Below are 27,046 nucleotides of genomic sequence, written 5' to 3' on the forward strand. Positions count from 1 at the left end.
CTCAGTGAGCAGCAGTACGGGATGATATAAAATAAGGCTGCTGAGTGCATACACTTTGCTGAAAGTGCAACTATTGTCGTGTTCCTTAAAGGGCATTTAGAAGAACAAACTAGGGTTACAGGGTTAGAAAAGAAGACAATGTGAGTCTGTTTTGAATGTTTTCTAAAAATTTATTAGTACAAAAATGTGTGGAAGGTTTTTCCAGTAAACCTGTATGTGTTGGCTCAGCCTGCCTGAAAGAGATTGTTCAAGGGAAACGTGCAGGGATTTTTAACAAGTTTTACTCACAGAACAACACAGAGATATCTTCATATCTTCAGCATTTCTTGAGATTTTACTTTTCAGACAATTCCTCATTTTTGCCTTTACAAGTGAGCCAAAGTAATACAGTGTGAATGTTCTTAGCCTGTACAGTTTGCATTAACTGCTTGCATTGCTTTTGTAAACCTTTTCTTTCTGCTTGCTGAGAGAAGGTGTAGCTGTGTTATTTCCCTCTGGGCATGCCAAAGGAGTTTTTTCTCACTTCTTTTTATTTAAGCAAACACAACATACCACAACAAAATACCTGACGTGCAGATACAGCTCAAAATCTGATGTGAGGGTACAGCTCAGTCCATACATACAGTCTCTGTTATTTGTTTTACATTGGTTTGGGGAAGACCATTCTGTAAATTAAGAACTTCAGGAGTCTTATTGACAAGTCAGCACTGCCACCAAGGCTGGCTGTTCATTGTCATCCCTGTTCTAACAGTTTAACTAATGCAACTCTGTAATCAAATCTTTCCATTTTCAACTCTTGAATTTATGTGAGTAATCATTAGATCTTGAAACTTAAGCATCCTGTAATTTACCTTAATATGATGCACCTTCTCCATGTAATCTGTGGGCATGGTTAGTTGAAGAGGTGAGTAGCTTGGCTCTTGGAAAAAAGAAGTGTCATTTGCTTTCCAGAAAATCAAGGTAGGTTTATTTATAATTCTGCACATCCATTTAATAAAGCAGTAAACAATATGGAAGTATGTTGATATCAGTTCCGGATGGAACTTCACATTTTCATATGAAATATTTCTTCATATTTCTGACTCGATGCTCATCAGCTTGGCACTTACGACTGGGTTTTTAAAGCAGTCTGTTCGTATAGGAAAGAGGCTTTTGAGTTATGATTGCTGTTATGGTGAAGCCAGCTTATGCTGTAAAAAGTCCCATTACTGGGAAACTTCCAAAGGGTGCCCTGGTGCTGCAGGCATCTGTGTATCTGGTGTCCTCTGTGAACGCTGCTGGTACCGGTAACTGTTGGGATTCTGGGTAAGTGTAAAATGGAGCATCTGCCTGGAAAATAACCTTAAAATACTTTGTACTTAGTGTAGCTACAGTCCCCACACTGGTCATAATAATTGGTGAGGATATATATTTGATTTATCAAAATTTATCAAAATCAAATCAAGCTTTATTAATGGAAAACATAAATAAGCTGCTGTGCCTTAAAAAGTGTACTGAATTTACTTTTTAAATTGCACATAAATGGACCAGTGCTTTTAATGACACTGAGTTAATCCAGCTACTTTAGGCATTGGCGCAGGTAAGATAATAACTGGAAGCAAGCTAGATTTCTGAGATACAAAGCTTAAACCCTGAGTGGAGGTGAAAGAGAAGTATGTGCACCTATAATCTACTTATAGAAGCTAATTTACATTACTGGAATCAGATTCTCAATCATCTCACTAAAGCAGCTGGAAGAATCAACGAGTTTAAAATATCCCATGTTGGTCAGTGGTTGTTTTGTGATGGAACATTGATACTTTGCTTCTTGAAACCTCAACCCGAATGGTGGGTCACGACAGTTTGTATTTGCTCTTTCAAAGTGAGGAAAGCCATGAATTCTGCCCCAGACTCACTTCAAAAACAGCCAGATCAAATACAGTCCTTGCTATTAATTGACTCCATGAAGAAACCCAATCATTTGTTTTAAGGTTTGAGAAAAGAGAACAGTCCTCTTCTCCCCATCTCAGCACCATCTTGATCCTCCACCTTTCTTCCAAATGTAAACACTTGAGGGGAAAAAAAAAATCAGCAATGCCAGAACGTTACAGTGAGCAAAGCAGAAATCAGGGTAAGACTTCCTTGGTTAAAGCTCCCGGAAGAAAACTTTATTCGACCTTCAACTGCTGGGTAAACTCTCTTCATTCTGTCAAGGTAACGGGAAACGACATCGATGTCAGGTTCACCTAAATGAACAAGAAGAAATGATGAGCGTTCTCTGCAGCAGCCACACCCCACACCCAATTTAGAACTGCGGATTTAGCCTTAAAGACTGGTTTTATATTCCCGGCCTTCCTGACTCAGGCAGCTTACTGTCAGAACAGTGTAGGGTGGACAGAGAGTTGGATTTTATGAAGAGATAAAACCACCGCTTTGTAGTGGCTTGTAGCAGAAAGCTTTGGTGAAATCACATTTAACTGGAGAACAAAACCTTTCAGTTGACTGGCTTTCTTGTTTGCTTCTGTTATGGTGGAAATTTGGATAGTTCCCACCTCCTTTGGATAGAGTGCTATAGAACTGGCTTTCTTTTAGGAAGAATATCTGATCTGGGTACTGCTGTGCTGCACACAGAAATTGTCTACAGTTGAAGACCCCCCCATGAGTTATTGCAGCCATCCATCTCCAATGGGCTCTTTCTGGTCCATGCTCTTGCACTTCTGAAGAGCATCCCTCTTCAAAGTAATTTCCATTTTGCTCCACTGACACATGGGAAGATGCTGCAGGAACCTTTCAAACTGGTCACCTTTTGCTGCTCCGACTGGATTACTATCTCTCTGAATTTGTTTCTGCATCAGCAGTTATTTACTAAAACCTACAGCCCCCTGTATAAACTGTGGACTGAATATGACTGTAAACATTGCCCCTGCTTGGGAGAATCAACTTTAAGTTGAAACATCCTGACAAACCAAAAAATAGTCTGTGAGAGAGGTCCAAAAGGAAGTGGTTTTTTGGCAGTACAAACATGTTTAACTAAATCAACAGAAGTATAATCACTTTGGGATCAGAATGTGCCGAGTGAAAGTTCTGCATGATGTGGGTGAGATCCTAGAAGAATTTTTCTTTTTGGTAGGGCATTCTGGAAAACACAGAATGCATATAATGAATTTAAATCTCAAATACTTCAAAAGTTTCCCTTTGTCTTAAAAGGTCCCTACATCAACCATATGCATAGTGACCTTGTAACAATTTGTGCTATGATAAAGAGTCTTAATACAGCACTGGGTAACACTTCTCTCTGTAGCATGGCTTCTGTCAGCACCCTGACAGCACCTCCTTACAGCATCATGCTACAGAGCTCATGGGAAGCATGGTGCTGTCAGGGTGTGGGCTGACTCTGGTGGTGCTTGCTTGAGCTTTATGTCCTGAAGTAGCAGAGGTGATCATTCTCTCTGCAAATACCTCCACAGATTGCAAGTACGAGGTCTGAAGGAAATAGCACCTTTCCACCAAATGCATTGTTTACTAATTAGTGCAAGAGCAAGGCTGCACACAGTGCTTACTCTCCACTATATTTGTTTGTTTCTGTGATTTACTATGATTCCAGAACTGTGCTCCTAACAAAGCCGAATGGGTGAGGTTCACCTTCTTTGTGAAACCTTTGAACTTGTTGAAACCTTTGTGATTTAACTGAAATAAAAAAAGTGCAGTTGCTGTCTAAAACCAAAACTGGCCTTCCAGAGCCATCAGATTAGAAGCAAATCTATCCAATAAAAGCAAAAAAAAATTGACACTTTTGCTACAGAAATATCTTCTAGATCTTAGGATTTGTCTGCTACATTCTCGGAGCCTGTACTTACCTTTGCTGTATGCTATGTGGTTGTCTCTCAGCATGTGATAGCCGTCTCCACCAAACAGCATGTAGGATGGAAGAGTCACGTTGTATATTTCATCCATCTGCAGTGGGACGTAGGCTGGAACTCTGCAGGCTGTACAAAGCACTTCTATGCTAACGGCTCTGTTTCCTGGCTCTCTGGAGAGATCATAGACCACACGGATACCTGCAGGAAATAAGTTTGAGTGCCACTTTAAGCAGTGCCTGTTGAACACATGGCGCTAGAAGCAGCGTCCTCCATCATTTTGAAGATTCTATACATTCACTTCTGTGACTGAGAGGTCGTGTTGGTTCAAAGGATTTTCTTAGTGCTCAAATCAACTTTTACGCAAGAAAACACATGAATTTAGAGAGTTGCTGAAATACTGCCTCACCTCAGGTGTCTGATCATCTGCTCTCTTCTTAATGTAACTCTCCAGAAACAAACTGGAAACTGCAAGGTTGAAAATACTGTCTCTGATTGCTGTCAGCATCTGCTTTTTCTTTCTACTGTCTTGTTCAGTGAAGTGACTTTTAAAGCCAGGCAGCCTATTATGGGTAACGAACACTGTCCTCAAGAAAAGAGAGTTAAGCCAAGACCTAATGTTGCTGCTCCTACTCACTGTAGGAGAATGAATGTTTCTCACAGTGAACCCTCGTGCAAAGCCTGGGGAGGGCTAGGCTGTGAGAACAGCATTACCAAGAATTTGCTGCTCAGGAAGCCACTAACAACCAACCCAAAGCACAGCAGCTCATCTGACCTTGGCTCTCTTTCTCTTTGCATCTTCTGTCCTGAGCCCTTTCCAGAGCTACTAGGTATCTTTTCTTTCTTTGTAAGACAAGGCAGTGCTGCTGCCTTACCCTGGCGGTAGGTAATTCACTGGTACAAGCACTTGCCACCTGTGAGATGCAGATTGTGTCCTTGGTATAAGGCGGTTATGGATCTCATGAGGGGTGAGTGCCCCCATCACCAGGCTGTGTGGGGAGAGGCAAGGAAGGAAATCACTTGGCCTCTGCCCTTGGGCCTGGCTTTTCTGCTACGTAAACAAAGAAATCCGCACAGCATTGCAAGCAGAGCAGGAATAAACATGCCTGTAACGTAGCATGCATCTGGATAAATATCTGTGGAGCTGTGTTTCAAGAAGTGCATGTGTTTCTAATATTATCTTTTAGTCTCTAAAATATTTAGAAATTCTCTGAAGTATTTCCATGGCCTACTTGGACTAATTCTAAACATATCCCTAATAATTAGGCAATGGCACAAACTGATCTTGATAAAACAACAATGGGCAGTGACCAGCAGGGAAGTCTGGTGTGGGGTATGAGGTAGGCTGTTGGTGAAGAACTGAAAACAGGAGCTTGTCACAGCAGTTACTGCGTTAAAGCTCTACCTGATCATGCCTTCCTGTGGTTAATTAAAGCACTGAACTGCTGCCACTTACAACAGCAGGGAATCCTGTCTCTGCTGAAGAATCATTGATAGCTTATGTGCTGTGGGGCTTGCACAGCTCAGCTAAAAGGTCTTCAGGATAAATAGTGTCAGTTAGCTGGCACAGATGAAGCACGGAGCTGGAGTATGCTTCCCATTTTTAAAGAGGCAATGCAAAGGTCTTTCAAGTGTTAGACAAACAAGACCTGTGGAAAGGAGCGCTCCTTTAGAAAACCAAGGCAAGTAAGGAAGAAAGCATACCTCCAACCTGCAACAGCTCTCCTGTTCCTCTTCCGTACCTGCGCACACTGTGCTCGAAAGCTTCTTTCAGTGTGGAACCTTTCAGTGTTACCAAATCAAAACGGCCTCCAAATGGCAAAACAGACAGCAAATCTTCCATAGTGATGCTACCTGGGGAATGAGACTTTATTTACATTGGTTTAGGGGGAAAAAAAAAAAAAAAAAAAGAAAAAGAAAAAAAGAAAAAGAAAAAAAAGTACTGTCTTTAACTCTAGCAGTTTTTCCAGTTACTTAAGATGAACTCATGTAGCCCTGAAGAAGGATTAAGCTAAAGTGAAAAACTGTGTTTGTTTTCAATTTCCATTTATCCAGTATCAGGAAAAAGAGATCTGTAAAATTTCAAGCATTCAGAAAAAAAATAAATCATTTGTTTCATGGCAGACTACAGAAAGCTTCCAGCAACCATAGCATGTATCCTTCTGCAGTAGGAGGCGAAGAACAGCCACCAACTTCCTTTGTTCCACAGCACCAAGGTGAGAATGACATTATAAAAAGCATAAACAATACTAAAAACTTCTAATGTCAACTTGAGTGCAGTTCACTGTAATAGCAGATAACTTCAGAATGCCCCATCAGAAAAAGCCCAAACAGTGCCAAACACTGTGTTCAGGCTTGCTTAACAACTTGCTAATTTGTTCTTGGATAGCCGGCGCTCAGTATGTAGCTCTACGTACCATTAGCACTCCGTTCATCAATGGATGCCCGTATCCCACCTCCATTCAGGATGCAGAGTGAAACATGGTTCCATGACTTTCTGTCTGGACGTCTGACATTCTCATAAAGCTATCAAAGGAAAATGTTTAAACTGATTTTCAGTCTTCGCTTAGTCCAGGCTGTGGATGTTTACGCTCCAAGACTAAAAACAGGTGAAAGGTTTTCTGTCTTCTCCAGTATTACCTATGTACTGACTGTAAAATACTGATTTAGAAAAACACGGCAAAGCACATTATTTTGCTTTTTTAAACTTTTAACAAGAAAAATATTTGCCTTTTTTCTTTAGGGTTTTTTCTTTAGGGAAGTCTCAACTTTTCCCATGGTCTGTGTGTACGTAACATTACCAGGGAAAGATAGAGGAACAAAGGATCCTTTGTTTTGTTTTGTTTATTAATTCAAACTGTTGTGACATAGAAATGATTTGAGCACGTTTGGAGAATCAGAAAGTACCTTAAACAGAAGCTTAAACAGAACCTTAAACACAGCTGAACACTACAATATGCAGGGGAATGTACTGAATAATGGAGCTCCTGTTGCACGTTGCAGGGAAATAAGATTTTTCACCTTCTTGGAGATTGGTTTTTGATTTTTGGAATGCTCTTGGCAAAGAAGTGAGATGTAGAAGAGAGGTGGAATGTGAAACAGGCATATTCAGACCCAAAAATCTACTTCACGCAGAATCATGTGTCCAACAGTATCCAAACTCTGACAGAAGCAACTTGCAAGGACAGAACAGAATCTGCTTGAGACATCGTAAGGAGTCAAGAAAACAGAGGTCAGGGATCTACTCTGTTGTTGTTGGATGACAAGCCTACAGAATCAGTCATTAGAAATAATTGAGTAGAAAGGGACAGGGTTAAGAGAAAGGAAACAAGGATAATGGAAAGGACGGACTCATTTCCATAATGAAATGGCTATGGTTATGACTTGTCAGTTGCACAAAAAGACAACTACAGGAAGGGCTTGACAAAAAAGCAATAAATATCAAGAAGGGCATGTGGAAGTTGGATAGGAATCAGCGTACTTTCTCATTTCAAAGATAATAAAAAGTGGAAAAGATTCAGTGAGGGTTTACAGGGATGACCAAGACACTGAAGTGCATCTGATCATGGAATGCTGACATGGGCTAGGACTGTCTGTACTGGTAAAAGACAATGGAAGGAAAATAAATGACATGCGTAAGATCATGAGTGGTGCAAAAAGAGTGAATAGGGACCAAATGTTCCAGTACAAGGACGGCTCCTTGGTCTCCATCAGGCATCCAGCCAGGGCACAGCTGGCAGGAGACTGGAGAAAGCAAGATATGCAGGTCAGCTGTGGAACGCCCTGCCGCCGGATGCTGTGAATGCTGAATGATGGATGCTGTGAATGCTGAATGACGGAAAGGCTCAAGGGGGGCGGGGCAAGTTGAAAGAGGAGAAGTTCCAGTGGTGAATAGCGAATACAAAGGTGCTTCTTCTGACTTAGGAGTTCCCTGAGCTGCAAGCTACTGGGAGCATAGTGGAGTACACAACCTATCCACAGGCGTGCCCATACGTACGCTCTGTCCTCACCACCATCCCCCAGCCACTTTTGGAGATGAGACACTGGGATGGATTTTCCTGTTTTCTGCTCTGGTTCATCCACTTCTCTTCTGCATCCCTTCACTGGGTGTTGTGTGACCTTTAACTTGTAGGTGCAGAAATTTTTTGCTCCAGCTTACTGTTCACTGGTATTCTCTGAGGCCAAATCCATTCTTGAATTCATAATTCATACTTAATGAGTTGATTTTGCCTGTTGCTGAGTTTTTTGGTCTGAACTATACCTTCTGATTTAGTAATTGTCCCAGAACAGACGTCATGATCATAAATCTGTAATTCCTCAGTACCTAAAAAAGTATGTTTAAAATGTGCTCCTACACTCTCTGGTCTCAGCCTTGAACACAGAGGCAATTTAGAACAAGTGTTTGCGTGCTGCGGTTAACAATTCAGTCATTTCCCCTTTGGGTTCTTTCATAGTATTTTGTAAAATGCCATCTACATCTGTCAACCTGTTACTCAGATGTCAGGCTCCTGTTGGAAAAGCATCACTGAACTACCTGGACTTCTGTTTTGAGTAACTGTTTAAACAATCTTTCCGTGTTTCTCAATCTCCAGAGTTCCCAGTATGACTCTAAATTCTCAAGCCCATGTTTCAGACAGGTCTGTTTTATCCCTTGATACCCCCAAATGCACGGCACCACACAGGAGAGCAAATGTAAAACTCATCCTTCAAAGAACGTAAAAGGTAACCCATGTGGATTTATGACGAACACAGATGGTTGACTACAGACATCTACTTCACTGGAATGGAATTTTACATCCCAACACAGTGTGTATCAAGAAAGTCTACTGACTTCTGAAGGGCAATGAAACAATTTTCTTTAATCTTAAAGAGTGCCAATGTATTTTATCTCTTTTTAAAATTATTATTATTTTAATAAATGTATAATATTTAGCCCAAAGCAAGATACTGCTGTTTTAGCAGAACTGAATGCAGAATCCCCAGATCTTAATCTTATCTGGAAATCAGCACATGAACTAAAAATTGGATTACAATGAAAGCCATCCCATGGACTGGATAATCAGCTTTTGGTAGATACCAAAATGAAAAGTTATTATTAACTGCAGTTTGATTTTGTGGCAGTGCTTGTGGAGATCTGTGGCAATTCTCATTTCTGGAAATGGTTGCATTGGTAAATGTTTCTCTCTGGAGCATGTAAAGGAAATGGAGCTACTGTGGGAGAGTAAAACAACCCAAACCAATTGGTTTAAAACTGATAAGAGACTTCTGGTTTGACATGATGAAGCACAGTGACACTTGTAGGAGCACAGCAAGGCTCTAGGATAGGGTGCTGGGAGCACTGGGATTTCCCCACTGGTTTGCTAGGTCAAGCCTACTAGCCAGTGCCTGTCCTAAGGCCCTGACCAGGAGTGGGGCAGCCAGAATCACCAGGACAAACCCAGACACTGGTCACCTCCCTGGGGACAAGCAAAGCTGTGGGGAGATGGAGCCTGACCCTGGGGCTGGCACTGGGTCTTGAAGCAGGTGGGCAGGGACAGCGAGAGTTAGCGGTATCCTCAGGGCTGGAAAGTGCCCTAAGACTTTCCAGCTCCTGAGTTCTGGCTCTGTTTCACAAAAAGTCCGTAAAAGGGCACTGCCAGCACTGGCTGAAACAAAAGCGCTGGGCACACTCACTTGTCAGAGTGAGAATCAGAGCAGTAGAGTCATGGGCAGCTAAGCTGGCTCTCCCTCTCTCTTAAAACTGCAGCTTCAACAGAACAAACAGTTATCTATCTGTGAATCTATACCAAAAATAAAGTGCTCCCTACTCTACAAAGTAAGGTTCACTGCAGCCTTGCCCCTGCCAGGTCTTTCAAAGGAAATAGATGTTACAGGGACAGAAAGCAGCAGAGAGCCCATGCAGTGACAGTTCAGAGACTGGGAGCATTTCATCTGATCACCCTAGACTAATACATAGATGTGATTGCCACCTGTGGCGGTAACTTCTTACCATAGCATCACAAAGCAGGTTTCCCATGTTGCATTCTTGGAAACGGCATGCTTCACTTGAACCATTCAGATAAACACTAGTTGTTCCAATCTCTTTAGAGTAGTTCCCCAAGTTTTTCCTCCACTTCTCTACTTCTTCTTTAATCTGCTCGTCTATGAATTAGCAAAAATAAGTGTAGAATAAGCAGTGCTTATTTGTATACATTTTCAAATGTATACAAGTGTATCTGTGCTATGTTTCTTAAATGTTACTCATTCCCTAGAGGCTTTTCCAATATGGCATCCACATTCATTCTAAACAAAGCTCAGGGAGGGAGGTGGCAGAGCTGCATAAACTGGTGAATAAGTTACTCTCTCGTCACAGCAAGGCCCTCTCTTCTATTCCACTTACACATATTTTCACCCAGTTCTGCTGCAACTGCTGAACAATGGGATTTCTGGCATCTGCTTTGACAGATGGCAGCTTCTATTCAAGAACTTATAATATACAAGTGAGCCTGGCCCTTACTTCACAGCATCTCTTCCAACTCCCCTCCTCCCCCTCAGCCCCTTCTAGAGATAGTTCCTTCCCCTTTAATGCTGTGCTAAAAGGGATACTTGTTCAAGTATCAGTGCCAAGGAATAAACCCATTATAGAAATTAACTCTATACACACATTTGTGCAAATCTAATTCTATCAGAAAATAAATAGGTACAAGAATGCTTGCACATACAGATACATCATAACTGCTTTACTAATTTTAAACCATCTGCCTTGTAACTTTGTCAGCAACAGCAACATTTATAACATTATGTTAAAATTGCATGCTTATGAGATCAGAGCATCTATCAGTCTCAATTTTTGCTTTTTACTGTCTCCTAAGTGGGAAGATAATGTATCACCTGAGTTCCCACAGAAGGACTCCCTGTGATTTTAAACAGGCAAAGTCATGCATTGCATTTGTGTATACTCAAGGGCCTTTATATCTCACTCTTTGGAAAAGGAAATACAGAGGAAAATGGATACAACAGTGACAGCCTGAACTCCACACTGAAACGAGCCACAAGTGCAGGAAGAAAGCTGAATTCTTCTGCAATGTTGTGCTATGCATTCAACCCAGTAATACTGGAGTTGTAGTACAGCAGGAAAATTCAAAGTCCACTTACCTTCAGGAACACTGCTGTCCAGCAGGATAGGATTTCCAACTGCTTCAACTACATTTCCTTTCTTGTCAAATGTAACATTCAAGTAGCCAAGATATTTTCCATACGCATAAGCTTGTACCACTGGCACCTTCCTCCCATCATCTGAGTCAACCATGAAGGGATACGGGCCAGCTGGCTGCTCAGTGGAGGGAGGGGTTCCTGCGCAAAACAACCATGTTAAGAGGGGCTTCAGCTCATGTGCCCTTCAAGGAATTGTAAGAATGACATTTCAAGTGCCTCCTGTCCTTAATAAAATAAATGGGATATTAAGCAGAACAAATTCACATTTAGTTGTCCAGTTATGTTAATTCATAAGAGATGATGTTGTTTTGAGGACTTGGGCTCTAATAACCACCACAGTGTTTTTTGAGTTGTGACAGCGCACTCCTCCAATGACATCATGTGACAATAGCAACAAAGGCACTTTTCATTCTGATGATCCAAATATAAGCCTCTAAGTCGTGCACGTATGCCATTCTCTGGCTGAAAAGCCTTCATACTACATTGCTCTGTACCAGCTAGAAAAAATAAGAATGTAAAATACAGAAAAAGAAAGGGTGTTGAGATAATACACAGTCAGAATACCTACAAGGAGTTTTGTAACTTTTTTTTAATCAACACCCAATTGATTTTTGCTATATAAAAATTAGTGTCCAAAATCTCAGACAGGCTGCAAACCTGTTGCAAAAGAAGATTTCATCGGCATGAGAGTTAAGTAGTCATGGATTTAAAACTTACTGCCCTGCAAAGTTTAAAGTGTGTTTAGATGTAAGACTTGGAAACAGACACATTAAAGCAAGATATTTCCAGAGCTCTTGGCTCAATCAGCGTAGCCTGCTGTGGATTTAGAAACCATGCAGGGGAGGAAGTGGCAAAGCAAGCCATGTAGCACCTGTCCCAGGGTGCCAGCTGCCTCCCTGTGGCCTTGATGATATACCTGAGTAGTATCACACCCTCTGATACTCCCATCAGCACCTCAACCCCATCACCAGCAAAGACCCAGGTCAGGTGGCTCCGAGAGGTGTCGCATGCGTGGTGACAGGTCCTGCTGCACACCCCCCACAGCCTTTTCCATCTTCTCCATTCATGGGAATGCTTCCCTCTCGCTCTAATGGATGAGAGCTGGGCTGCCTGCAGGCTTGGGCACGTGGGCGTGTAGAAGGGGGAGTGGAAGGAAAGCACACTCCTGACTTGCACTGCTCACAGCACAGCTGGTTTCCTCTCATTTGTGGTTGTTTATGTAGCATGAAATCCGGGGATGATAAGCATGACAAATGTTCCTTCCAGAACTCTAATGCAAATCATATTCATCTCTAATCCCTCCTCTTCTCAAGAGGGAATGACTGTAACAAATGACAAGCTGAACCAAGTTCACAAGAGAAACATTTTTTTTCCTACTTTTAGCCCTGCTGACAGAGTTGGTTGCTTAGAGGAATCCAGGTCCCTTCACTATTTGACTGTTATTTTGGGAAGAATTGAAACAATCCCGTAACTAATGAGAACCCTGAAGCATTTATGCACACAGAAGTGGCTTTAGTTTTTTGGAACTGGAAAAGGAACTGGTTTTTACCTTCTCTGTTTTTTGAATGAATGGAGCATTAACAAGAGAAAGCTATGCTTTCTGGTCATTATTTTAGTTTCTATCTATCTATGGCTAATGAGTCTTTGCAAAGGAGTCTTCAATCTGCCATATAAATCCATGATGAATGCATACACTGAGTACTGTGTTTATCCTTCATTTTACCATCTCCAAAACAGTTTATTAAAACTTCAGGAAAATGCCACCAGCGGGCAGGAGGAAAATAAAGCAAGGTCCCTGCAGGACATGCAGCTCAGCGATGGAATGCCCTATGACCAGCTGTTGTGTGGAAAGGCTGTAGAGCTCATGGGGAGATGAGGCACGTTCTGGGAAGGGAAGTTCTGGCAGTGACTGGGAAATACTCAGGAGTTGCTTCAGGCTTGAGAACTCCCTGATCTGCAAGCTGCTGGCAGCACATTTTAGTATAACATCTCCACAGACCGGTCTCTGTTATCATGTTATCACCATCATCAAAGAGTGATGGTGAGGTTATGGATAGGTACCAGATATGAGTATGGCCAGCACTGCCGGCAGAAAATTGTATTTGTGAAAGTCAGCTGAGTTTAAAGAGAAGCAATCAGTTTCAGCTTTGTTTTAGAAAAAACATTTCAGCATGAAGTAAAATACCTGTATAGAGAAATGTGTTTGTGTGTCCTCCAATAACAACATCCACTCCTTTCACCTTTTGGGCAATGTTTTTATCCACAGTAAAGCCAGAGTGACCTAATGCAATTATTTTGTTCACTCCCAGAGCTGTGAGTTTGTTCACTTGCACTTGCAATGCTTCAATTTCATCTTCAAAGATTACATCATTTCCTGGGGAAAAAAAAAATAAAAAGAAAGGAGAAAGCAAGAATGAATATATTTACAAAGCATCAATTACAAGTTTTTCTAACACATAAACGTCATACAGGATTCTTTTTTGTACAATTAATGGAAGTTCAAATGGCAATGGTTTCATAGTTGGTTCAAGCTCCTAAACTGAAGTTCTGCAGTCTCTCAAGAATATCTGTATGCTTAGGCTAATTCAAGTTTTTGGTAATGGAATGTACTTGCCTATACTAAATAAGTTATAACTCCATTGATATCAATAACAATAATAATAATAATAATAATGCCAATTATTATTATTTAGCTGGAAAAAGGAAACAAAATGTGTCAGCAAGTTCCTGGCTTATTTCCACACAGGACTATGAAGCTTCTTTATTCCTGAATTATATTACCCTGAGATGTTCCCTCTCCTCTTGGGTTAAATCTCTCTCTTTTTACTGTACACTCATCTCATTATTTTCCCTTCTTCTGAGATGTTAAGCATCAGCTGCTTCAAAGTCCTGCCTTGTTAAACAAATGATCTCATCTAACGTGAACCCCTATCAGTAATGTCAAATGACTGCACAGCAAATGAGCTGCTGTCCCAAAAAGAGAACATAAAGAATGGAAAGGAGAAAGCTCTTCTGGGCTGCAATGTTGGAAAACTCACAGTCTTTCTGAAATGTTTCTGTGCCTGCTGAAATTATTCTAATGTGACAAACAGCTACAAGAACATTAGACAAATAGGGGTTTTGATCCTGGTCACAGTGCTTACGGTTGTACAAAAGGACTTCCTATGTAAGAAGATAATTTCTTCAACAGAGTTTTAACAACAGAGTCAACAAACTGTCAGCCTTAACTGTTCAGTGAAGACAGCTGAATAACATTTCAACCAATTCCTCATCTACCTAATGCCTCTCCTTCCTGTAGTTTTTCGATCAGGCGGTTTTTAAATGTGCCTTTAAAGTCAAAAGATTTACATTATTTCATAACAAACGGAGGAGTGAAACTAATTCTTAATTCAATGCAAAATGTCTCAGGAAATGAAGAGGAAACTGCCACAATAGAAGAGATAAAAGGGGGTTATATAAATTGGATACCCACCACACCCGCTGAATAGCTCTACTACTGCCAGAGGGAATCTCTGTACTGCACATTTCAGAGCAAATTGTGTAGAGCATCCCCACATTTTTCTCTTGAGGAACTCTTCTTAGGATCAAAGAGTCAGAAACTAATTGAGGTTTGGAAGGGCCCTCCAGGGGCCATCAACTCCAAAACCTACTTGGGGCAGGAACTCAAAGCCAGATGAGTCTGCTCAGGTCCTGTCCAAGCAAGCTGAAAATCCACAGCCTCACTGGGCAACCTGCTTCTTGGCTTAGCCACTCTTAGCATGACAAATCTTTTCCTTACATCCTGCCATAATTTCCTGTGGTGCTACTAGAGCCCATTGTCTCTTGTCCCTCCTCTGGACCCTTCTCAGAAAGGTCTCTTTCTGTTTTCTTTCTATTAAGACAATGGAAGACTTAAATTATATCCTTAGCCTTCCTTCTCCAGGCCACCAGCTTCAGCTGTGGGCCTGTCTGAAGCTGGGCCTAATGCAGAGCTCTTTGCAGAAGACAAAGTCCAAGAAGCGCTCCATGAATATAGGCCCTTCATGTGCTCATCTCACCAAAGAGTCATAGAATGGCCTGGGTTGAAAAGGACCACAATGACCATCTAGTTTTAACCTTCCTGCTATGTGCAGGGTTGCCAGCCACCAGATGCGACTGCCCAGAGCCACATCCAGCCTGGCCTTGAATGCCTCCAGGGATGGGGAATCCACAACCTCCTCAGGTGAACTGTTCCAGTGTGTCTCCACCCTCTGCATGCAAAACTTCCTCCTAATATCTAACCTAAATCTCCCCTGTCTCTGTTTAAAACCATTCCCCCTTGTCCTGTCACTATCCACCCTTGTAAACAGCCATTCCCCCTCCTGCTTATATGCACCCTTCAAGTACTGGAAGGCCACAGTGAGGTCTCCCTGCACCCTTCTCTTCTCCAAGCTAAACAAGCCCAGTTCCTTCAACCTTTCCTCATAGCAGAGGTGCTCCAGCCCTCTGATCATCTTAGTGGTCCTCCTCTGGACCTGCTCTAAGAGCTCCATGCCCTTCCTATACTGGGGCCCCCAGGTCTGGATGCAGTACTGCAGATGGGGCCTCACAAGTGCTGAGTAGAGGGGGACAATCACCTCCCTCTCCCTGCTGGCCACCCCTTTCTTAATGCAGCCCAGAACACAGTTGGCCTTCTAGGCTGCAAGCGAACACTGCTGGCTCACGTCCACTTTCTCATCCATCAGGACCCCAAATCCTTCTCCGCAGGACTGCTCTCACGGTGTTCTTCCTCCAGTTTGTATAAATACTGGGATTGCCCCAGTACCTTGCACTTACTTGGCCTTGTTGAACCATCTGTGGACTAGCTACAATAGACATGCACACCACAGCATAGAGATCAGTTCTGCAGAGAGCTAAGACCTCCAAATGAAGGGCTAGATGTGGACTGGCTGTGACAGCAGGCAGTTCCCTGTACCTTCAAAAGGGATTGCTGCTCTGGAAATGCAAGTACTGCTCTCACAGCCTCTCCTTGAGCTAGCCACGTCACATCACATAGCTTCACATCTCAGCCATTGCATTGCTTCATCAAATTTAGCTGGAAGTGGCCAGCAGGTTCAACACTTATGCAGCGGGGAACTGCAAGGGTAATTGAATTTCTAATTTCTCAAGGAATGAGGCAAAAAGCAACGTACTGCTTAGTGTTCCACTGCCCATTGAAAAAAATGCATATAATCTGAATTGAAGTACCGTTCTTAACTAAGAGTTTTCTACTGCTTCTGTCAGTATTTCACTTCTCTCCCAAGTTATTAAACTGAGGTGACATCCTCTTCTCCTTTTAGCTGGGCGTAGGTTTTCAGATAAAACATCCAAACTGAACCAAGGAAATGAACTGGCTGCATGTTAAAAACATTATGCAAGCTAGCCAGAACAAACTGGATAAATGGAATTTAAAATCACATTTTAGAAAACTGGCCAAGTTGACATTTTTAATAAATATTTTTCTGCCATTAGGGTTTTTTTTGAGTAAGCTGCTTTGGGTCTGTACCTTACACAAAATGACAGTGGACAAAACTAGGTCTATTATTTAACAACAACAAATGGGTATATAGCAGCTATGTGGCACTTCTCAGGACAGATAAAGACATTAATTATTTGGGGAGTTCACAACATACAGAACATCTACAACAAGTCAGGCACTCAGTGAGTTGGTAGCATCATATATGAAACAGTTGACCTTGAGATTATCAGACAGAAGTCTGTCAGCATATCAAGGTCCAAACAATGCATGCAGGACCTATAAATTGAACTGAGTGCTCCCCATCCCTACCATTTCCCAACAGTAAAATTATCAGTATTTTCAGCAGAGGTTAATTGTTCCCTCACCATAGCAACAGTGAGGTCTAAGGACTTCTTAATTTTAGTGTGTTTTAGTATGTTCAGCATTTTTTAGCCAAAGCAATTACAGTTCAGCCTGAGCAAATTGCACTATCTGAGAGAAGTATGTGGAGATAAGCAAGGGAATAAGTTTAAAATTCACTCCTTATGTTATTCATGGTGCTAAAGAATTAGGCTGATACCTATTTTGCCACTGACCCTCCTCTGACAAGATTTTATCAGTCTGAAGGACTGCTAGGTCCCAGGTTCTAGTCACCGAGATACACAAACATATTTTGAACTCACAGTTTTCAGAGCTTCCAAACGTTCCTCCACTCACTGAGAAGGGCAAAGCAGAAAGCTATAAAAACCCTAATCACTATAAATGGTAGCTGTTAGATTTTGCCCTGCTGTTCACTCACACTGTGGGATATACTTAGCTTAGTGCTTCTGCAACTGCTCATACGGAGCTAACAAGCTTTCCCTTCTGGTATTGTCTTTCCTAGTCGTGGTCACTGATAAAATGTCTCAACATATTGAGACATTCAATACAATATTTTTATGTTGCTGGAGATGCATTTAAATGCTGTAAAGAATCAGTCCAACATTATCTGGATTTTCCTCTAGGAGTATTTGAGTACTGCTAGTAGTATTTGAAAGGAAATCAGCCTGGTTACATCCCCACACCAACACTGCTGTTTGGAATAAAAGCAGAGATCTACTTTATTAACTGTTGAAGAAGAACAACACTGGACAAAATTGGCTGTATGAAGAGTTCTCGAACTCAGCACCATGTCAGATGATACTGGAACACTCTCATGCACTGGTGAAGTTCTACTGCCTACTTACACAAAATACAGATCCGTTTCCTTTTTCATTAGGGAAACAGACGGCTCCCAAAACAATATTGAAAAATAGGAGTCAGATACAGAAGTCTGTTCTGACCTCATACATCCGCTCCTTGATAGTTTAAATAAACAGCGTAAGAATTAAATGGCACAAAAGGAGCAGCTTAATATTGCAATACATGAATATTCCTTTTCTCAGGAAAGATATGCAACACTGGTTTAGCTTAATTACTGTCCAATGGAAAGAGACAAAATAAAATACTTTTTTTTTTTTTTTTTTCTGAGCAGAAAAATGTATTAAATCAGTGCTTAGAACATCTCTGTTCCTTTTAGAATCTACGAAAATCCAGGAAAGAAAGTCAGATTTTCATAGGATGGGACTGAACAGTGAACAGGCAGTGACTCAGATCTCCTATGGCTGATTCAGATATTTCCATTCTCTTTTGTTTATATTTATTCATTTCCATTTCTTTTTACTAAAAGCAAAAAAGAAAACAAAACCCCCAAAGTGTTGGAATAAATAGTCAGAAATTGAAAAGTTTCTTCCTCATCAACTCTAATTTTACTCATGAATGAAGCAATTGTGGTAAAAGCTGAATGCGTGTTCCTTCTTTACTCTAATTTCTGGAAATATCTGAGAGGCCAAAAACATCTTGTGCAACTTTTGCTTTAAAAACACAGAAGTTCTCCTTGCTTTTACTGGTGCTAAAGCATGGAGGCACCCATGAGTAAAATTCCAACACAGAGCAGTGTATTTACCTGAACACACATCACTCTAGAGACAAGTTGTATTCATGACTTAACACTTATTTAAATGGATAGATAGCAATATGAATATATATATATAAATAAAACACTCCCCCCCAGTTTTCCCACAATCTCACCAGCCTTCTTATTATTCTTAGATATTCTGTGATGCAAGATAATTACCAAACCTTCACTAGCTTAAAAACGAGGAAGTCAGAAGTTTCAATCACATGGGGATGTACCAACAAAACAACAAACTTTCCAGTTGAGAACATTTGTCATCTTTGGGTTCAGACAAGTAGATAAGCAATAAAACAGGAGTAAAGGGTATAGACATGTTAAAGAAAACATACCTGGCCGTGAAAGAAAGGAAGTTTCCTTTGTAGTGTAGCCAACGATGCCTATTTTTTCTGAGTCAATATGTAGTATTTTAAAAGGGTGAACGTATTTCATCATTTGGTTTCCCAATGGGGTTTTTCCCTTAATGTTTGCACTCAGAATTGTAAAATTAGCATTTCTAAGTAGAGGGTCCAATAATCCACTCACACCTTCATCAAACTCGTGGTTGCCCAAAGCCTGTGAAAAGCAGAAGAAAATGTAAGGTACTTCCTACAGTTCAGTATAACTACTCTTATAAATGACATACAAGGTATGTTTGAGAAAACCAGGTCTGTGTTCTAGGGAAGAATGCCATTTCTTGTCTAAACCATCACATTTCTGTTTCCCACGAACAAAGAAACATTACTTCTTCTGGTTTAGGTTTCTGTTTTTTAGATGTTCTTATATCAGTACAGATGTGAAAGCAGGAATCTAAAATCTAAGTGCTTGTATTCATTATTCATCATTCAGATTGGAACCCAGCAGTTTTACATCCTCTAACTATGACAGGATTAACAATAACCAGCAAATAAAACATGCATTTTGTGTAAAGAAAAATAAATAGTGAAAAAACAGTACAAGCCAATCACAGTATATGTTATCTTTAAATAAAATGCACTTTAAGAGCTCAGGCTTGGATTGCTGTTTTAAAATATATATTTAATGATATTTAGCAATAATTCTTGAGGCCACACACCTGGGCCTCCATGTTTGGTGCCAGCCAGAAAATCACCACAGAGGGCAGCTATGCAGAAGCTCAGCACACACAAGAACCTTGCATCACCCTGAGGTGTTAGGAAAGGAAAGGACATGTCTATGGAAAGGCAGTGACAGCATTAGTTGGCACCTGTAACAAGATTTCAGGTGGCAACTGAGCAGAGTATGACAGGGGTGCTGAATTCAGTTAGCGAACCCTTCTAAACAAAAAGGTGCTCGTGATTTTGTTCTGAAGGTTAAATAGGAAAAGCTGTATACACCGTCTTAAACGACTTATATACCTCCCTGATCTACACATCCACATCTTTGTTCCTGTTTTTATTCTCTGAACAGACAATATAAAGGAGGATTCTGAAGCCACAGCAAGCATGAGAGGTCAGCATTTGAGCAATGAACTGATACTGTCTTTCTTTTGGGGGAGACAAGACTCCCAGCCTCTCTGACTCCCACAGGCAGGGAGCTGCTGGTGTGGTGGGATCCAGCAAGACTGAGGGAAAATCAGGACATCAGCAAGATCTTCCATATCTTGCATCTGCAACCAACTGCTCCTGCTGATGCTAGTGAGAAGATTGCTACCACTCCAGGGAAGGAGGCAAATGGTTCTTGTGCTGCTGCTTCTGTGTTTTTCAAGCAGAACTGAGAACCATCTTGAAGAAAATCGCGACTTCAGAGAATGCAATGATGTGTTCTGACTGTATACCATTTATAACCAAATACTGACTGCAACCTAACCTGTGGTAAACAAACAAAATAAATAAAAATTAATAATAATAATAATAATAAAATAATCAAATGTATGGAAAATCATTTTGATGTCAACATGTTCTGAAAGAATGGTGACAGATTGGTGGAGAATCTCAAAACAGTAGCAAGCCATTTCCTTTTGGCTGATGAAAATACCTTTTGTTCATCCTAAATACTAAAGTATATCCCAAAACAACTTGTTGCAAACGAAAGAAGAACTGGAATTGCATATAACAGCCATTAGCACATGAACCAAAAAAAAACCTCCGACCAAACAAACAAAAAAACCCAACACACTTATGAAACCTTGTTTCTCTTGGCTTCGTAGCTTGCAGTTGGATTATTTCTTGTCCATTAGGATAAAAGCTTTGGTCAAAACTTTTCCCATGATGTGGGCAGTTATAAAGTCTCTTGTTCATGAGAAGTCACTGGCGTCTAATAATACAGCCTTATTTTTGATGTGGCTTTTCCTCTGGGGAGAAGGATGGACTGCTCATTTGGGGTTCCTTTACTCTACCCAACCACTATTATGCATGGAGCTCCTATGGCTTTTTAATCTTAGAGAATAACCCTTCAGCTAATCTGAACACACTCTACGAGGACAGTCTGAGAGTGCTGGGGTTATTCAGCCTGTTGAAGGTTCCATGGAGCTCTGATAACTGCTGTATCTAAAGGGGGATGTAAGAAAAAAGAGGACATCATACTTTAAGCAGTGTTTGTTGTGTTAGGACAAGAGGAAGTGATTTAAAACTGAAAGAGGGGAAATTTAGACTGGGTGTAAGAAAAGGATTTTTTACAATAAGGATAGTGAATCACTGGAACAGGTTGCACAGAGGTGTGGTGGTGGATGCCCCATCCCTGGAGTCAGTCAAGGCTGGACCAGACTCGAAGAAACCTGATCTAGATGGAGTTGTTCCTGTCCTTGCAGGGGAGTTGGACTAGATGGCCTTTAGAGGTCTCTTCCAACTCAAACAATTCTATGATTCTGTGGCAATGAGGAATAAACAGAAAGATGCAGGCATACAGCATGTGGTCATACAACCCCCCTCTCACAAGAATCAAAGCTGGAAAGCTTTCAAAAATCAGGATTCAGATTAACATATGGACGCAACTTAAAACTAGAATGCTTCTCTCACCCCTCCAGTTACCGCCTCTATGGTACTTCATATGGATTTCAGTGCTGTTCACACCAAAAAGGAAAGCTAGCAGCAAGAGGATTTGGAACACAATACCTAGCTAAACAGGAGACAATAAGCCTGTAGTGATAGTGGGCACAAAGGAGAAAATGAGAAATCTAAAAAGAACCCACAAAGTTTGTCCCACTTGCGGAACAAACCTGATAATGCTGCCAAGCTGCCCCTAACACTCCCTCGGCTCTCCTGCCCTCATCCTGCAATGATTTCTGTGACTCATGTTCCCTTCATCCTGTTTGCAATCCTACTTTGGTATCTCAGCTTCCAACCACTTTGGTAAGCTACGCCCCTTCTGCCAAGGCTGTGACTTCTCAAATTCTACTTACAGAAGCACTGGCTCACCTTTCTGCAGTACGGCTTTGACCTCACTCCCTGTGCAAGTGGCTGACTTGCTTCACCTAAAGCATTAGCATTCAGTGCAAGCCTCTGGATACCCACTATGGTTCAGATTTTTTTCTTTTTTAAATTTTTTATTCTGATGAAAAAGCTAATGAGATATCCTAACTGAACTGCCAATGCTTCCTACATTATGTCTTCCTGACACTGGGAATTAGCTCAATATTGCTGATTTTGCCTAAAGGAACTTCTTCTGATACAACTAGCGCTTAGAGAACTCCAATTTTCACAGAATCACAGAATTGTAGGGGTTGGAAGGGACCTCTAGAGATCGAGTCCAACCCCCCTGCCAAAGCAGGCTCCCTACACCACGTCACACAGGCGGGTCTTGAATATCTCCAGAGAAGGAGACTCCACCACCTCCCTGGGCAGCCTGTTCCAGTGCTCCGTCACCTCGAACCGATAAAGAAGTTCGTTCGACACATTCGTTGGAATCCGTGATGCGTTACTTTCATCCGCGACGGATTAACCCTGTCCTGATCGCCCACGCATTGACGGTGATGGAGACCAGAAGGCTCCTAACACTCATGGCATGCCCACACACTCAGGTGATTTCATAAACGCTGGATCAAGTCCCCTCTCAGCCTTCCTTTCTCAAGGCTAAACAGACCCAGTTCGCTTAGTGTCTCCTCATAGGGGAGATGCTCCAGTCCCTTCACCACTGGCCAGTCAAATCAGCAACCACTAAGGGTGAGAAAGGGCAACCAGCAGCAAGATTTGGGAAGGAAGGTGGAAAAATATGATCTTGAATATCATCCTCCTGTTCTCCAGAACATCAAAGTGTTTCCCAGTTCTGCAGGCACATGTTCTTCCCCATTATCACTGGGTGGAAACCCTGTGACAATGTTAGTTTTAAGATTAAACAGTTCAGGAGGCCAAGCAAGAACGAGCAGCATCCCTCACAGCACTGCCTGTCTGGTATGAGGTGTGGCAGGAGAGTGCATGAGACAACGTTTCCCCTTCTGGAGATGAGAAAGGAGAACACACTCCACAGAAATCAAGATAAAGCCAGAGGATGCAGTTTGCTCAGAGCAAGATTTTCCTCTCAAGCTGTCATCTCTGATCAAATAACTACACACTCCCGAACTTAATTTCCATCCCTTGTCTCTTCTCTGGTGTTGTACACAAGCAGAACAAATCACAGTAATTCTTCATCATTCTGAGAGAAGAGGTTTAAGAACAAGGGTTGATCATAACCACCCAGCTTCATCCCAAATCCTCAGCCTTCCCGGTCGCGCTCATAGAAGACAGAGTGGAAGCACAGCGCCGGCTTCCTCAGGTGCAGTGACGATCCCCACGCTACCTACAGCCCGCCGCAGTCGGAACCGCTTCACACCGGACTCTTAGGTCCCCTCACAACCCCGGGACTGCCAGGACTAGACAAGAGCAGGGCTGTTCCGACTAACATCCCATATCCGAACTCTTCGAAGCAGCGCTGCCGCTATGTGCCCTTCGTCCCTGCCCACCGGACCAGACACAGCCGTGCTGCCAGCCCCCAGCGTGCACAGCCAGGTGTAACCCCTCGGGCGTGCGCTCCTCGACCCGTCAAGCCGGTCGCGGCGTTTCCCGTCGATTTCGCCGAGCCCCTCTCCACCAGAGCCCCTCCAGCCCGCTCGCCCCAAGCCTCTGCCGACAGTGGCTCTTTAGCAGCATCCCATCCTCTCCGCAGCCTCGGCACACGCTCCGTTCTTTGGCTGCCAGCTGACTCCTTTACCCAACGGGATATCCTTCACCCAGCTCAGCACTTCACTCTCCATCCCTTACGCCCCCGAGATTCGCAGCCCCTCCGCTGCAATACTCCGAGGCAGGCACACACCCGCCCCCCCGGGGAGCGAGGGAAGCTCCGCACCGCTCCTCTTTACCATGGCATCGTAACGCAGGAGGTTCATGAAGCGCACGGCTTCCCGACCCTTGAAGTGGGAGAACCACACGGTGCCTTGGTACTGGTCCCCGGCGTCCAGGAGCAGTACGTTGCGCTGCGCCTCTCGTTCCGCCGCCACCCTCGCCGCCCTCCGCGCCACGCCACCGAAGCAGCCCCGCTGCCCGTCCCCGCAGCCCAGCGCCTCCACGTGAGCGTGGACATCGTTGGTGTGCAGCAGTGTGAGCCGCAGCCCCGCCGCCGAGCTCAGCCACAGGCACAGGCACAGCGCGGCCGAGCCGTGCGCCATACCGCGGGCACCGGGGGGAGGCGGAGCTCGAGCGGCTCCGCGTGGCTCCGCGGGGATGGACGTGAGGGGCTGAGAGCGGAGGAGAAATCAGGTGGAGGCGAGAGGACAAACTCCAGCGTTCCCAGGGATCCTTGGTGAATGTTTAGTGCGCCTCAAGGAGTTTCTTCAGCTTAGATGAAAGTGTTTGTTTTCCAGGGTTCCACCCAGCCTTTCCCCTCCTGTTTCCCCAGTGATGCTTAAAATAAAGCGTGTTGTTTCAGCCTGAGAATGACTTATTTAAGAGTTGACTTAATTACAGCTTTCATGTTTTCAGCGTAGGCTCGCGAACTGCTTTCTGTGACTATTTCTGCGGTGAAACGCCGAGCTTACGGTTGCGGCTTGGCATACGCTTGCTGACGGGAAAAAAAATGACACAGATGCTTTAAATAAGCAGCTTGTAGGGAGCAGTGTGGGGTAATCACCGTTTGGATAAGTCAGAGCTGCCTGTGCCCCCCCACCTGGCCCTTTAAGTTGCGTATCCACAAATGGGATGATGACCAAATCAGATGGAGAAAGTTATCTTTCCCGACGGTTCCCTGCATCCTTTGGACAATGTCACACTGCAAGCAGCGACTGACTGGTCGATTTTTCCCTTAAGAACAGAAGTGTCCCGACCACACGGAGAAGTGTCAGTTCCCGCAGCACTGTGGTGGCTGTGTGAGGCACTGTCTCTTTGCTGACGGCTGATGTCACGCTGAGATTTCCTGGGTACCCAAAGTCCACGGCATGGAATCTGGACTCATTTGGTCTGTTTGTTTCCTCAGATGGCTGGAAAGTAAATGAACCCGTGTTTTCTACGGTGACTATGATCCACCGTCCCTGTGCTCGCATACATGACTTGAATTAAAATAGCTGTGGTATCTTCTCATTTCCTTGGATGACTGTGCTGTGCGGTACCTATCTCATCTCTGGGAAGTCCCCAGTGCCAAAATCTTGCGTGGCACTTCCTCTCCTCCTCCTTAACCTCCTTTTCATGTCCCCTCCACTACCTCATGAAACAGCCTGGCTGGGATCCAGCTTGAAGCCAAGGCGCATAAATGTAGCTGCACACACACACATGCATACACATGCTCTAGTTTGGCTAGACTTTCATTGAGGCCAATGGAAACTTGGTTAGGACAGTCAGTGGAACTTGGAGAGTGACTCAGTCACCCCAGAGCAGACACAAGAGCTGTGTGTGATTCATGACCTAAACTAAGGTTCTGGCTGGTGATCTCCAGGTGTCCCTCTAGAAAAGATGATTTCCTGCAAGTCTTTCATCCTACCTGCCAGCCTCGTGATTGCTCAGATGTCTTTGGGCAGCTGAGTACCTCCTGCCATGGCTGCTCTGCTGTGCTGCTCCCTAGGACACATTACTCCCTGTAGTGACTAGATCTCTACTGATTTTATGAGAATTTAAACCACTCATCACAGGTAGCGAACACCTGTTCTGGAGTCAGTCACGCTCCTTCATCCTGACCCAGCAGCCCTGCTCTGAAACTACTCGCCCAAATAGCTACACCAGCATTGTCAAATACCCACAAACTGCCAGGAATTCAGCTGTGTTGACAACAAAGACAGCCCTGGCCAGCCACTTTATTCCTGAATGTCCAGGCTTACATCCTTGTGTGCACCTACCACCTTTAAGCTTGTTGACACCTTTCTGACCTTATCGTCTTTCCTTGCGAATCATAGTTCACAGCCACACCATTTCTAAACAAGTCCTGGTCCTGCCCTCCACAGCTCTGTGCAAACATGAGGGCACTGCAAAAAGTTCAAAAGGAAGCAAAAGGTACTTGCACACGCAATGCTGTTTTTTACTTGTACAGCGCAGCCCAGCCTTAAATTCCACAGATTTCTTTCACTTCTGGAACAGGAATTCTTTGGTCTGGTCAGGGATGGTGTGTTGGAAACAGCTTGGGATGTTCCAAGGCATTGCACCCTGTGTATCAGGGTGGGGGGCCCACACTTCCTCTCATGCCTGCTGGCCATGGCCATCCACAATGTGCCCTTATCAGCTTTCCCACTTCTGCAAGGATCTCACCTCATGTAAACTTCATTTACAAGGTGATGAGAATGTAAATAGGCATCCTCTTACTCCAGGAAGGGCTCTTTGATAACAGCGCTTTTATCTTGGAGAACATCTTGGGCATTAACTAAGACAAAAAGGAACAGATGTGGGATTAACCTTGTGCTGAAAATGTCTACTCCAGAACCATATCTGGGTGCCCGGAGCAAGAATATCCTGTTACTTAACAGGATGTGCCCATTAAATACTGTCCACTTCTATCGCAGCCTCTCCAACCTACCGCTATTTTAAGGAAAAGCACAACATTGTGCAACTGCACAGAGGTGCACCTGAGACTGTTGGAACTGGAGTTAGAGAAGACAATGGAGACACTGGAAAGTGAGCACAGAGAAAATTTTAGGGGAGGAGGGAAAAAGTGTGCGATAACTGTTAGTCGAACCCTTTCTTTCAGCACTTCTACTCCTCTGAAATGAGCAGGCCATGCTCTGGTGTGAGCCAGTGGTGCACCCTGGGATACTGGGGACTGATCTTCATATTCAGCATGAGAAATGTCTTAGGACAGCTCTTCCAAAGCTCCTTTAATCACTTCCAGAGCTCTCATACAGCTGAATCTGACATAGGTTATAGATACTGGTAACAAATATTGCAAACAGTAGCAGAGCAAGGGTGAACTCAGTTTCTCTCTAGGAAGTGGATTGTTCTGTGTTACTCCTTGTGGTCACTCAATAGAGCTGTATGGGCAATGAGCTCTTGGTCTTTCTTACTATGGAAAATAGTGCAGAACAAAGTATGATGAATATGTAATGTTACCAGAAGTAACTCCTGGAACTTAATCAGTTAAAAATGTATCTTGCCATGCTGTTTCTTCCATAGCATCTCTGTCACAGGGCCTCATTAGCTCACATCAGATACTGCAACTCATTTGGTTTCAGAATAGCCCAAATAA

General features: G+C 43.1%; 1 protein-coding gene across 1 annotated transcript; it reads right to left on the minus strand.

Moving 5' to 3' along the window:
• Positions 1-149: 149 nt before the first annotated feature.
• On the minus strand, positions 150-24,414 carry NT5E (5'-nucleotidase ecto). The gene is made up of 9 exons (XM_015858889.2): positions 23,748-24,414; positions 18,811-19,033; positions 13,216-13,404; positions 10,971-11,168; positions 9,826-9,977; positions 6,254-6,362; positions 5,541-5,690; positions 3,837-4,037; positions 150-2,225 (listed from the first exon to the last, which is right to left on the minus strand). Exons 1-9 carry the CDS (start codon positions 24,051-24,053, stop codon positions 2,068-2,070), a joined length of 1,686 nt encoding a protein of 561 aa, XP_015714375.1. The 5' UTR covers positions 24,054-24,414; the 3' UTR covers positions 150-2,067.
• Positions 24,415-27,046: the final 2,632 nt, after the last annotated feature.

Source organism: Coturnix japonica, chromosome 3, assembly GCF_001577835.2.
Source record: "Coturnix japonica isolate 7356 chromosome 3, Coturnix japonica 2.1, whole genome shotgun sequence".
NCBI classification, from domain to species: Eukaryota; Metazoa; Chordata; class Aves; order Galliformes; family Phasianidae; genus Coturnix; species Coturnix japonica.